The 13,972-nt window shown below is 42.5% G+C and overlaps 1 protein-coding gene across 1 annotated transcript in view; it reads left to right on the top strand.

The window, feature by feature from the left end:
• The first annotated feature begins 411 nt into the window (after positions 1–411).
• The window catches only part of FBXL13 (F-box and leucine rich repeat protein 13), a 158,225-nt gene continuing 144,664 nt past the window's right edge, over positions 412–13,972 (top strand). The window contains exons 1-4 of the mRNA XM_026648901.1: positions 412–486; positions 6,682–6,785; positions 12,158–12,251; positions 13,373–13,440. Of these exons, the coding sequence (XP_026504686.1) occupies positions 412–486; positions 6,682–6,785; positions 12,158–12,251; positions 13,373–13,440 (341 nt within the window). The remainder of the gene's footprint in view (positions 487–6,681; positions 6,786–12,157; positions 12,252–13,372; positions 13,441–13,972) is intronic.

Genomic DNA, 13,972 nt, shown 5'->3' with positions numbered 1-13,972 from the left:
AGTTGGGTTTGGGATGGGTGAGTGGGGGCTCGGAGCAGCAGGCGTGAATGGAATTGGGCTGGGTGAATGGGGTGCTGGGCAGGGCAGTTCAGAGTTGGGATGGGCTGAGTGGGGGTTGGGGTGAGGTGGTGCGGGTCATGGGTATAGAGTTGGGATGGGTAGGGGCAGGGCAAGAACGGAGTCAGGATGGGGGTGACTGGGGAGGGGGTATAGTCCCGATGGGGCGAGTGGGGGGCGGGACACGACCCGACCCTCCCCTCCCTGTGGGGCCCCGCCGTACTCTGAGCTGAGGCGCCCAAGGAGGGCGGGCGGTGAGTGGCTGGACCTGTGGCAGCGGGTTGCTAGGCGACCGGGAGCGCCGCTGCCTTAGCCGTAGGAGGCCGCGAGGTCCCGGAAGGGCCCGACTCGACCATGTCCTCCCTGCGCAACGCGGACCCCACGCTCAGGGTATACTTCAAGCACCACAGGCTCCTCGATGTCTACGAGGTAAAGGAGCCGCGCTGCGCAGGTGCCGGCGCGGCTGGGCGCGGAGCAAAGGGTTCCAGCTGCAGGCTGAGTTGGGGAGGACGGAGCTGCCCCCACATTGCCTTCCGGCCCGGCCCCGCCCCGCAAACAGGCGCTGGGGTTTGCAGCACTGTTGGCTAAATGTGACGAGGGGCCTAGGACCGCGTGGGGCCGGGCCCCCGGCGGCGCTGGTGCCGAGACCCGCGTGCGGCTGAGCCTGTGTTAGCACCGATTGCGAGACAGGCTGGGCTTGCAACAGCACTCAGAGTCTGTCACAGCGTGTCCCTGACACCATGGCGCAGGGGAGAGAAAACTTATCTGAAGTCTTGAATGTTGTAAGGATAGTCAAATGAATATATAATTTTAGCCTTAGCATTGTTACCTGATTCTCTCCTACCCTTTTAATTTTTGTTAGTTTCTTCCCTATGAAAATCATTTGAAACTATGCAGCAGCCATATTTCAATTTCCTTAATAGAAACAAAATAAAGACACCATGTATGATAAAAGTGAAAGACACTTTTGCTGGGTGTTCATAATCTTCTGCAAACAGACCAAACTTGTAGCCAGGATTGCTATGGAAACTTTGGTCAAAACCTCTTTACTAATCAGAATAACTGTAGAGCAGCCATTCCCCTAGCCCGTTAACTTTGGTATCTCCTAATCATCATCATCATCATCATTTTCCTATTACACCTCTGGCATTTAGGGCAGTGACGAAGCTCCTCCACTCCTGTCTGTTTTTGGCAAGTCTTTTAATGGTTCCCCAGCTGTGCCCCAGGTTTTTCAGCTTGGCTTCCACAGCTCTTCGCCATGTTGTTTTCGGGTGGCCTCGTTTTCGCTTGCCTTCAGGTATCCATCTTATTGCTACTCTGGTGATGGAATCAGTTTCCATCCAAAGCACATGACCGATCCATCTCCAATGCCTCCGACAATGATGGTGCTCAGATCCTCTTGGCTGCACTGTGTCAATAGATCTTGGTTTGAGATTGTTCTGGGTCAAAAGATACGGAGGATTTTTCTGAGGCAGGTTGCATGGAATGACCTAATATGACTGCTATATTTGATGATACTCTTGGTTTCTTAAACACACACATTTTAGGGTACAATTGGTTCACATTTTCAAGCTTTTTCTGTAGCCCTGAGGGCCAAAAGCATGCATTAGAATCTCAGTTTTCATTATTTAAAAATGATCTCTTGATTCCAGCAGCTGGGGCTTCAAATAAAACATCAACTATCACAAGACTACAATTGTGAGAATAGGCATCACTAACACGGTCCCCAAAAGGCACATATTAATTCTGGAATGAAGTATCAGACGGGTAGCCGTGTTAGTCTGGATCTGTAAAAAGCAACAGAGAGTCCTGTGGCACCTTTAAGACTAACAGAGGTATTGGAGCATAAGCTTTCGTGGGTGAATACCCACTTCGTCAGATGTCTGACGAAGTGGGTATTCACCCACGAAAGCTTATGCTCCAATACCTCTGTTAGTCTTAAAGGTGCCACAGGACGTTCTGTTGCTTAATTCTGGAATGCTCATGATGTTTAGGACTATTACTGAATTCAAATATCATTAGAACCGTGTCAAATGATGCCATTGGGTGGAATGATGGAGACATGCAACTGTTAACATTGGTTTTGAACTACCTGATATCTGAAGGACAGACTGAAGTTCCAGAACCCTGAGATCCATTACCTTGGAGAAGGGAGAACAAAAGACTTGTCCGGCTAAGCAAGCACACAATTGGTTTCCTATTGTCCAGAACCTGCTAGCAGAGAGAGAATTTCAAAGGCTAAAATGGAAGTTAGGCTCGCTAATTCCCATGGAAAGTAAAATGGGAGTTAGGCACTAGTCTTTTTGTGCGTTAGAAAATTTCCCTCAGCATTAGCAAAACCCTCACTAGCAATTTCTCTGTCTGTAGTACTAGTCTTCCCAATGATCTGGAAGACTGTTAGAGCTGAAGAGTTTGCAAGCAAACTACCTGGTCATAAGTATAAAATCTTTATTTTTTTTTATCAGTTCAGATGGTGACCTGGCTGATTAATAATATCATTCTATTTAACAAATGTAAATGAGTGAATAAGTGTGTGTATGCAATTTTTGAACAATTACTGAACACACAGAAATGGAGCCTAGAGAAATGGTTCCTCTGTTCCTACACAAACAGCTTTAAAGGTGAATGAGTGATATACTGTTTCAAGACGTTATAAACAAATATCGTAATCCTAAAAGAGCACAAATTAATTGTTACCTAAGATTAGGTAATTGTAAAAGGTCTATTATTAATTGTTTTGGTAATATGTGTTGTGTGAGTATATGTTGGGTGAAGGGAAGTATCATCCATCACACAATAACTGAAGTTTAAAAAAGAGGCCGTGGTTAACTGACATTGGAATTGTAGTCTAAATGTTAACAGCTTGAATCTGGAGGCTTGTCTACACTACGGGGACCGGAGCTATGTCACACTAATCCTGCAATGTAGATGCAGCCTTCTGCAACAGAAGGGGGTTTTCTGTCACTGTATGTAAGCCACCTCCCTGAGCAGTGGTGGCCAGGACCTAGCCATCACTGGGGGGTTAGGCTGGCACAGCTGTGTTGCTCTGGGATATGAATTTTTCACACCCCTGTGTGACATAGTTATATCAGTCTGAATTTTAAGCATAGTCCAGGCTTGGGATTGATTTGTTCTTTCCTGGCTTTTTGTGTGATTGTGCTTTCATTTGAGTTGTTGAATGTTAGGGATAACTTTCCTAATTTATAAACTTTATTAATATCTCAAGTCTTATTTCTTTTGGATACGTAATGGGTCTCCCCTGAAATACTTGGAACCTTGGGGAAATTAAGGAGAACCAGCCGACCTTTGTACTGTTTAGGCCCAGTTTTTCTCACATCTGTGTTGGGCATTATCATCATTAAGGATTACTCACGTGAGTATGGGTTGCAGGATCAGGCCGTAAGACACTATTTCTTGTACAATTTTTTAAAAAAGAATTCCCAGATCTAAATTTTTGGTTATATATTTTGCATTTTCTTTGATCAAATTTTTGTACATATACTCTGCCTAGAAGATCCATTGAAAGAAAAGGAGTGCACATTCAATTAAAAAGAAAAGCTATAAAAGAGCTCCAAATCTATGAAAAATGCAATCAGTTTAGCAGACTGGTGCTGGCTCAATCCAGCAGAGGGAGTATTTGAACAGCCTTAAGTCCTTTTTGGAAAATGTATTAAGGTGAAAACACACATGAAGAGAATCACTATATTGTCCGCATATCTAGTACTCTGCTTAACAGCGTATTATTTATATTGTAATTATTATAATAAATGATGGATTTATAATACTTGTTGATATTGCTGTATGCACCCTGTTATTGTCATCTGGATACATCTTGGAGATTGTCTTTTTACTAGTGAGGTTCAGTAGAAGCTAAAGTTAGAATCAATTTATCATTTATTTTACGAAAATATTCAAACAGTGTAAATTTAAGTTGTTCATTGTTTGTTGTTTCATACATTAAAGAAAAAGATATTTCGTTACTTATCTTTTGTTTCTTGTATTCCTTAGTTCTGCTTCCCTATGGAAATGTCTTAAAAAGCAGACTATATCTATGCTGACAAAACAGTCTTATTGTACACCCATATTCTGACTGGCAATGACCCTTTATACAACCCTGCTCCTCCCTGGTAAAGATTATTTTGATAATGAATAAATAGTGTGTTTGTGTATTGACATTGGTCAGCAAATATCACAGTTGCCACAGTTATTTCCTGTTTTAAGTATTATTGATATTTTATTTTTAATCATTTGTATTATGATAGTGGCCAAAAGGTTGCACTCAGGATCAGGGCTCCATTGTGCTGGGTGCTGACAGATGGAGACAGTCCCTGGCCAGGAGAGTTTAGAATCCAGCAGACAAAATAGTGAGGATTGGGTATAGCATACAGGCAAGTGAACATAGTGATGATTGACACAGTTCTGTTAGTTATGTGTTTTGTTGGGTTTTTATTATTCTTTATTTTGGGGTGAGAGGAATGGTAGGAATGAGATAGAAGAAGAAAGTAGGAAATGAAATTAAAGTAAAGAGAGAATCACAGCTTATGACCTGCCTATCTTTGGTCAGCTGGCAGCTTTTTGTAGGCATTGTGACAGAAACAATCCTTAAGTTTGTTTGCTGTTTTGAGTTTTCCCCATGCACAAGGGGTGGCATGGAAGAAAATGTTTAAAGGAAACTTTGAGAAAGAAGCTGACTGGTGGGCAGTAAAGCTCGGGAACATTGGCAGAGAATGTCAGTGTCTGGCATTGTGATAAGTTACCAGAGAAGCTATGTAAGGTGAAGGTCCCTAAAGGTAAAGACAAGAAATGTGTATTGAGGAGCCTAGAGAAGAGCTTGAGGTATCAGAATGACAAGCCAGGAAGATGATTTAAACAATAGCATTTTGAATGGACTTGAAGGAGCTGAGATTGCAGGGGTCAAGGCCAGAGATCTGCAATAGTCAGAATGCAAAACTAGGAGAGCCTGAGTGAGAGTTTTGGTGGTAGGTCATTTCTTAGAGATGTTATGTAGGACGAAGCTGCAAGATTTATACATGGAGACAGTGTTGAGTCAAAGATGACATCCATATTACAGTCCTGTATAACATGAGAATGATGCTGTTGTCCACAGTGATGGAGCAAGTGGAAATAGGAGGAGAGCTTAGGAAACCCGGGTTTCCATTTTTCAGCATAGAAAAAACTCTGGTATCTCAGCTATTGCTGTGTGATGACTGTTGACAAATGCTGTCCTTTTAATGGTAAGCACTATATTTTCCACTGCCAGGCATGGGGAAGTATTTGTATAAACAGCAGACTGTGCCCTAGGATAGTCATCTGCAGAAGAGTGGTCTCTCCTCCAGTTTTAGGAGTGCAGTTATGATGGAAAATTTCTACCCTGTGCTTCTCTCTTTTCATGGGTATTCTGGGATATTCCTGTGTGCATATAGCCATAATTTGTCCTTATGTGCGTAATATAACCAGTTCATAGAGTTTGATTTAATCTTTCTTGCCATACTTAAAGACATAGTCCATCAACATATCCTCTAATATGTCTTTATTTTGGCAGATAACTATACATTGCCTCACCAGGTACTTGTTTGGCTGTGCTACTGAGAAAACCTTGTTTATTTTTAATTTGTGAAAAAATGAATAATGAATTAGTTCCTTTGAGAATTCCAGAGGATCATGGAAAATGAATGTCTTCCTATCTACCAGGAGCTTAACAACGTCTCTCACCATCACTTGAAATCATGGAAGTCCTTTTGGACCCATGCATTTAACATTCAACAATGCAACTTCAACTCTGATGAAGCTTGGAAAGCTGAACGGAGCTCACAGGAAGTCACAAATAAACACCCTGTGAAAGACCCGATGCAGAAGATCCCTGGCTTCGATCTCCAGTGAAACTCATGGACCACCCTAAACTGCATCCGCACAAACCATGGCAGATGCAGATACTTGCTGCACAAATGGAAAATTAAAGACTCTCCAGTTTGCAACTGTGGTCACCCAGAACAGACCATAGAACATACATAACTCAGTGCCCCATTCACAAATACGAAGGAGGCATCACAGCAATACACTCTGCTACTGCAGACACAATTATCTGGCTTAACCATCTAAGTGTAAAATTATAGTTGTTGTTCTACATTTACATCAGCGATATAAAAAAGAAGAAGATTGTTCATTATTCATAAGTGAGAAATGAGCTAGCTAGTCCTATAACTCACTGCTGAAAAGCAACTGTCCCCATCCCCCAATGCAATGCAACATTATAACTATTTGATATAGGATCAGTTGCTGGTGAAGGACCCAATTCCACATCTTCTCTACCTCACAAGGTTATTGTGAGATATAATTTAGTAATGCTTTTAAAGAAATTTGAGATCCTTGGGTGGAAAGTACTATAGAAGTGCCATATGTTTTGTTGTTATAATATGACCAGAGGCATGAGGGCTACCAGTTGAAATATACTGATACATACATTATAGCATTTAAAATAAGAATTAAATAAAAGAAACAGAATGATAAAACGATAGAGAAGAATTGTATAAATGTTATACGATTTAAAATTCATTTGGTAGTTGTGTTTAGCTTAACAGTTTCAGACATGTGAAAGATGTTAATTTACTCTGTTCTTTTTTGCAGACTCTTCTATGTGGTGTATTTATTATGTGTCCAGAGGATCCACTTAAGTTTTTAGAAGAAAAGATCAGAGAAATTATGGAGAAGGGACTAGATGGTATTTTATGGTACTTATCAAATGTTTTTGTGTGTTCTATGTGGTGTAAAATATTGAAATGTCAATTTTAAAACAGAACTAATATTGCATTTACTATCACCTGCAAAAGAAATATCCCTCATGCCCAGAGATTAATAGCATGTTACAAATAGACTGATTAATATTGAGATTTTGTACTAAAAACATACAAGATATTTTTCCTTTGTCTATTTGTATTTGAATTGTCCACAGAGTATTTACTAAATGTATTTAATATTATATTTCTGTTTATAACACATATTTATTGAGCTTTTTATTTTGAGATAAACATTATGGGCTATGTATCAGAGGGGTAGCCGTGTTCAGTCCACAAAAACAACGAGGAGTCTGGTGGCACCTTAAAGTCTAACAGATTTATTTGGGCATAAACTTTTGTGGGTAAAAAACCCCACTTATTGGGCCCAACAAGGAAAATAACAGAACAGCCCCCAGCTAAAACCTCTCCAGCACATCATCAACAATCTACAACCTATCCTGGAAAACGATCCCTCACTCTCACAGACTTTGGGAGGCAGGCCAGTCCTCGCTTACAGACAGCCCCCCAACCTGAAGCAAATACTCACCAGCAACCACACCACAGAAACACTAACCCAGGAACCCATCCCTGTAACAAACTCCGTTGTCTACTCTGCCCCCATATCTACTCTAGAGACACCATCATAGGACCCAACCACATCAGCCACACCATCAGCGGCTCATTCACCTGCACATCTACTAATATGCTTTATGCCATCATGTGCCAGCAATGCCCCTCTGCCATGTACATTGGCCAAACCAGACAGTCTCTACATAAAAGAATAAATGGACACAAATCAGACATCAGGAATGGTAAAATACAAAAGCCAGTAGGAGAACACTTCAATCTCCCTGGACATTCAATAACAGATTTAAAAGTAGCCATCCTTCAACAAAAAAAACTTAAAAAACAGTCTTCAAAGAGAAACTGCCAAGCTACAATTCATTTGCAAACTTAACACCATTAATTTGGGCTTGAATAGGGCCTGGGAGTGGCTGGCTCACTACAAAAGCAATTTTCCCTCTCTTGATATTGACACCTCCTCATCAATTATTGGGAGTGGACCACATCTACACTGACTGAATTGGCCTTGTCAATACTGGTTCTCCACTTGTAAGGTCAGGGCTGGCTCCAGGGTTTTGGCCGTCCCAAGCAGCCTAACAAAAACAAAAACAAAAAACAAAACAAAACAAAAAAAGCTGCGATCGCAATCACGATCTGCGGCGGCAATTCGGCGGAAGGTCCTTCGCTCCGAGCAGGAGTGAGGGACCGTCCGCCGAATTGCCGCCGAACAGCTGGACATGCCGCCCCTCTCCGGAGTGGCTGCCCCAAGCACTTGCTTGGTAAGCTGGTGCCTGGAGCCGGCCCTGTGTAAGGTAACTCCCTTCTCTTCATGTGCCAGTATATTTATGCCTGTATCTGTAATTTTCACTCCATGCATCTGAAGAAGTGGGTTTTTTACCCATGAAAGCTTATGCCCAAATAAATCTGTTAGTCTTTAAGGTGCCACCTCGTTGTTATTATGGGCTATATCCCCAGCTGGTGTAAACTGGCATAGCTTCATTGAAGTCAGTGCTGATTTACACCACCTAAGGATGTGGCTCTAAATGTATTGAATTACTCAGAGACTTATTTTCCAGTTTTTATTTCTCACCTCTCTCTCTTTTTGAAACTTAGGCATCACAGTAAGGGAAAAGAAACTCCAGGCTAAGGGGCTAATCTCATTCACACTGCAGTCAAAGGGAATATTTCTACTGACTTCGCTGGAGGTGGGATTGGGCCCTAATAACTAACTAACTATCTAAATATATATTGGCGCTGTCACTATAGTATCTGAGTGCCTTCCAAGTACTTCAAAATAGAAATCACAATAACAGTCTGACTTGCTCTCTTACTTTTCTCCTTCTCAGTGTGTAGGAGAAATATCTTGATTAGTTTATAGTTTGTGGTATGTGAGAGACAGAGAATGTATGTATGTCTGATTAGCTTGTTGTGGGAAAGCCAAGTCGACAAGATGAGTTTTGTATTCAGTTTTGAACATGGTGAGGCCCCAGGGCTGTACTTACCTTTTGTGAGAATAAATTCAGTAATGTAGGTCCAGCTCCTATGAAAGTCCTGTCTTCTCATTCAAGATCCTTCACTTATAGGTGAATAGTTTCATGGTTCCAGTATAATTCATGTGAGGTCATGCTTGTGAAGAGGTGATCTCTGTGGTACTTAAGTCCAGTCTATATGGGCTTTGAATATTAGGACAGAGATCTTGAACTGGACTCTTTTTTGTGGGGGAGCCAGTTCAGAGAGCAGAGAAGCAGTCTGATGTGCTCTTGGTGACCTGTGTTCCTGAGCAGCTAGGTTGCTGTGTTTTATACCAAGTAGAGCTTTTCCAGGTGCACAGCTTTATTCCTAGAGATAATGAGTGCAATAATGAAACCTGGAATGTTAAACTATCATAATGATTAATTTGAGCTATAGAATAATCTGTAGGAAAGCCTCAAATATTATATCCCTCTCCTCAGTGTAAAGAAAGAACAGATGTAGGAAAAAAAGAGAAAATGAGCATTTTTGTTGACTAAGATGTTAGTAACACACTCTCTACAAAGGCTTACATTCTGGAGGCCAGTGGGAATTTTATCAAAGAAGGAGAGCTGGATTGGTTTTAAATCAATTTGTATTAAAGTTTATATTATGTAGACAGATTGGATGACTATATAACATGCAGTTTCTCAGGTTTCTGCTTCAATGCATCTGCCATCACTGATGCATCCTATTTACTAAGGGACTGTTCCTGTGAAGTGCTGAGCATGCTAACACCCAGTGATGTCAGTGGGAAATGGAGGTGTTCAGCACTTCACTGGATCAGGCCCAAAAAGGCATAGTTGGTGCTCAGAGTTAGACAGCAGCTAGAGAAGTTAGGGGACTAAAGATGGCAAAAGGAGAGGTGGAGCAAAAGATAATGGAGAAAAGTGGCTTTGATTTCATAGGGCCAGTCTGTGACTCGCCCATGTGCAGGTGCACAGGTGGGAGGGGAAATATTAATGGAACCTCTCTCCCTTACATACCCTGTGCAAGGGTCACACACAATTGTAGTCTTTGCATATTACTCCTGGGGGAATTCTGTGCCACTGCGTGTGCGCAGAATTCATGTCCCCTGCAGATTTCTTTGTTTCCCCGTAGAAAAAAGACTTCCTGACAGAGAAGGAAAGGGAAGCTGCAAGAGCAGTCATACGCCACTCCCTAGCAGCACAGGTACATCATTTCAGGAGAGGTAAATCACTGCGGGGCAGGAGATACCCCAGCCAGTGGCTCCTACCCTGAGCCGGGATCGGCTAGTCCTGGCTGGGCTGGAGACAGGAGAGGACAGGACTTCCTCTTCCCCTGCAAGGAATGGCTGGAGCTGTGTCAGACCCACCTCAAGAAACCTCCCCCAGCTGCAGGAAGCTCAGCATCCTCCCCTGCTTCCTGCCCTCATCACTCCTCAGTTGTGGGGGGGAGGGGTCACTGTATGGGGAGCTGCTCCCCCATCTTCCCAACCCCTGTGCATCTGGACCTTCCATACCCAGACACCCCTGCCAAGCCTCACCGCGTACACCCAGAACCCCCTAGCACTCCATACCCGAACCCCACCCCACTGAACCTTAATCCCATCATCTGGAGCCCCTGGCACCCAGACCCCCTGCCTCCAGACCCTAGACCACTCCCCACTGAGCTCCCTGCACTCAAACCCCCACCCTCACAAGCCACCCCCCGCACCACCATGAGCCCCCACATCCAGACACCCACACCTCTGACCCCCAACTAGCTGCACCTAGACCCCACCCCACCAACCCCCACTCCCCCAGCTGAGACCCCCCCACACCCAAACCCCGCCGTTGAGCCCCAACCATCTTCACCTGGAAGCCCCTGCAGAGTCCCATTGCCCCTGCATCTGGAACCCCCCCAGTGAGCCTCTGTGCGTCCAGATCCCCCCATACCTAGACCCCCCACTGAGCTGCCTGCACCCAGATTGTCCCACACAGTACCCTCTCACCTCACACCTGGATACCCCCACATTGAGCCCCTTTACACTTGGATCCTGCCTGGTTGAGCCTGCCTGCCCCACATCTAGTGCACCTGGTACAGAGGGGCAGGGCCCCAGGGTGTTTTTGGGGCAGGCCCAGGCCTTGTGCTGTGTCAGGGTTTGGTGCAGCCTCACCGCTGAGTCCTTGTCCTGGGGTGGAGGTGGGGGGACTGCAGGATGCAGCCAGTGGCCTTTTCTCCTCACTGCCATGCTGGAGCCTCTGCATTTATTTATTGACAAATAGAACTTGCAGAATTTTAAAATACTATGTGCACAATTTTAAATTTTTTAGCACAGAATGCCCTCAGGAGTAGCACATGGAGTAGTTGCTGCTTCCCTACGCCATCAGGGTCCCACCTCACCCTGAAGGGATGAGAGGTGAGGAGGAGATGGGGCCGTGTCCCTACCTCCCTCTGTACCAGCCCATGGAATGGACCAGTTGACCTATAGAGCAGATAGCACCATCCATTGGTATGGTGCAGTTTGTGCAGTCTCTCTGCATACTAAACCCCCTCCTGGAGCTCTCTATGACAGTGGTCCCCAAACTTTTTTGTCTGCGCCCCCCTTTACCTGGTTCATGCTCCCCCTTACCAGGCCATGGTAAGGGCCAGGCGCCGTGTCCGACAGCGGGCCGGTGTTTGGGGCCAGAACTGCAGCTGGGGCCACGGTTGGGGCCGTATCTGGGGTCGCGGCCAGGTATGGAGTCACAGCCAGGAATAGGGCCAGGAGCTGGTGGCTGAGGCTGGTGCCGGACCTTTTTCTATTGATTTTATCCTCTGACAAACATTATTTTTTTCCCGTGTTTCTCATGGAAGTATAAATCAACATGGCTGTGTTTTGTTCATTTGGTTATGGGATTAAGTTTTTTTTTAATTACTTTTACTTCCTATGCATGCTCACAGACTACTCTGCATCAGCAGAAAACATTGCATGAAGGTCTGTAAGTCATACATAAATAGTGACTGTTTGAAAAAAAATCAGCATTAAGAATGGAAAAATATTTTGTAACTTGAGCATTTTCCATTAGGTTATATCTTTTTAAAGATGAGTTAAATTTTGACCCCAAATGACTCAACTGTATCTCTGAACATAGCACTGAACTTAATCTGTTTTCATATAGTAGGTGAACATAATTTGGCTCATTAACACAGTTGGAATGAAGGTAGTAAGGGTATTAAATAAACCATTAGCTGTAGAGAGGAGATTAATTTTCCTTCAGTGTTACTAATGTGGTTTACATGATTTGCTTTTTTGTTTATTTGTTTTGCAGGGATACATGTATTGATTCATCCTTGAGGCCAAAATTAAAGAGGATTTCAGAAACTTATTTGCACATCCTTTTTGGACTAAATGATGAACAGCTGGTAACAATCATTGAGCAATTACACTGAATCTGTACTTTAAAAAAATCTTTCAATACAGAAGGGTTTAATTTTGCCTTCAAGTTTATTTCATGATTCTGCCATTTCTGTTGTAGTTTATGTGAAGGAATGGTGGTACCTTGCATTTGTTTCTATTTGTTAGTTTTATGATCTTCCAAAATGTACATCTTCATATTGGCACGTTGTCTATGCATATGGTACATCACCAAAAATGGTAGCGTCTTTATCAAAATTGGACAGAATTACCAATGTAATGAACTTACTTCTATGTTACAATCTTTCCAAGTGCATCTGGACCCAGTTTCAGTTTCATGAGGTTCTGTGTATTATTTGGTTTGATTGATTCTACTAAATAAGAATATTAAGGTAATTGGCAAAGGAAATGAAGAAGGTTTTTTAGAATTGGGCAGTGGTCCTGTATAATTTATGAAATTACAGAAAAAATCTTTACATGTAAAAAGATTTTGGAAGAGTGCATTTTAAATAGATCCATATAAATATCAATAATAAATATAAAGTGAGAATTGTATACTTTGCATTTTGTGTTGTAATTTAAATCTATATATTTGAAAATGTAGAAAACATCAAAAATATTTAAATAAATGGTATTTTATTATTGTTTAACAGCGCAATTAATCATGATTAATTTTTTTACTCACTTGACATCCCTAATAAGGTTATTAAATTCTAGCAAAGCGCAAAGTAAAAGAGAAGAATTTAAAAGAAAAGATAGAATGTTTCTAGCAATTAAATATATTTTATCAGTAAAACAGTGAATTTTGGGGAAGAAATGCTGACATTGAGCTAGATTAATGCCTTCTTCATATGTACAGTTCAGTTCTATATTTAGTTTTTGCCTTCAGATTTTATGCCTGTAAAAGCAGGTTTATATTGAAAGAAGTTGATAGGGGAAGAAAGATACATAGAAAAATTTCATAGACAGAAAATTGTATCTGAACATGAATTTCTTTGAACTGTACCATTTAATTTGCATTGATCAATATGGAAAATAAAACTGCCAGTATTTTTGGCTACTTTTTAAGCATTCACTATGCAATACCATTTTTTAATTTGTGTATTAATATAATACATTATTTGTTTAGATGACTGAAGAGTTATGTGGCAAAGCATGGAACTTTTACAGCAAAAACTTAAAGAAACTGTACTTTCAGTAAGTATATGTACTGTACATGAAGAATACTGAATTTTTAGGAAAAAATCTGCTTTGTCTAGAATATTTAGTGTTATTGCGAGTTCTATACTTAGATTTCACCAACCAACTAACAATTGTAAACTCCTTAGGTACTATACAGCCTTAACATAGAATCACAGACCCTTTGGTCATTCTGATCTACCTTGCCACCCAGACAAGCTTGTCTCTGTGACAGATGGTCACTTTACATCAAAGATCACAAAATATTCAGATTACTCCCAGTCCCAAAGGACCAGTCACTTATTCCCAGGGCCGGCTCTAGGATTTTTGCCGCCCAAAGCAAAAACAATTTTGGAGCCCCCCCCCCCCGGTTTTTAATTACCCCACCCCCGGCCCCGCCTCAACTCCGCCCCTTCCCCAAATTCCCAGCCCTGCCTCCTCCCCCCAGGCTCTCAAGCCTAGGAGGGAGTGAGAGAGGGGGAGAAGCGGCGCCCGCGCCGCGGCCACTCGGAGTCTCCCCCTCCCTCCCAGGTTTGAGAGCCTGGGAGGG

The sequence above is a fragment of the Terrapene carolina genome, unplaced genomic scaffold (assembly GCF_002925995.2).
Source record: "Terrapene carolina triunguis isolate 2854851 unplaced genomic scaffold, T_m_triunguis-2.0 Scaffold68, whole genome shotgun sequence".
NCBI lineage: Eukaryota > Metazoa > Chordata > Testudines > Emydidae > Terrapene > Terrapene triunguis.
This window is presented reverse-complemented; position numbering and strand designations above follow the sequence as displayed.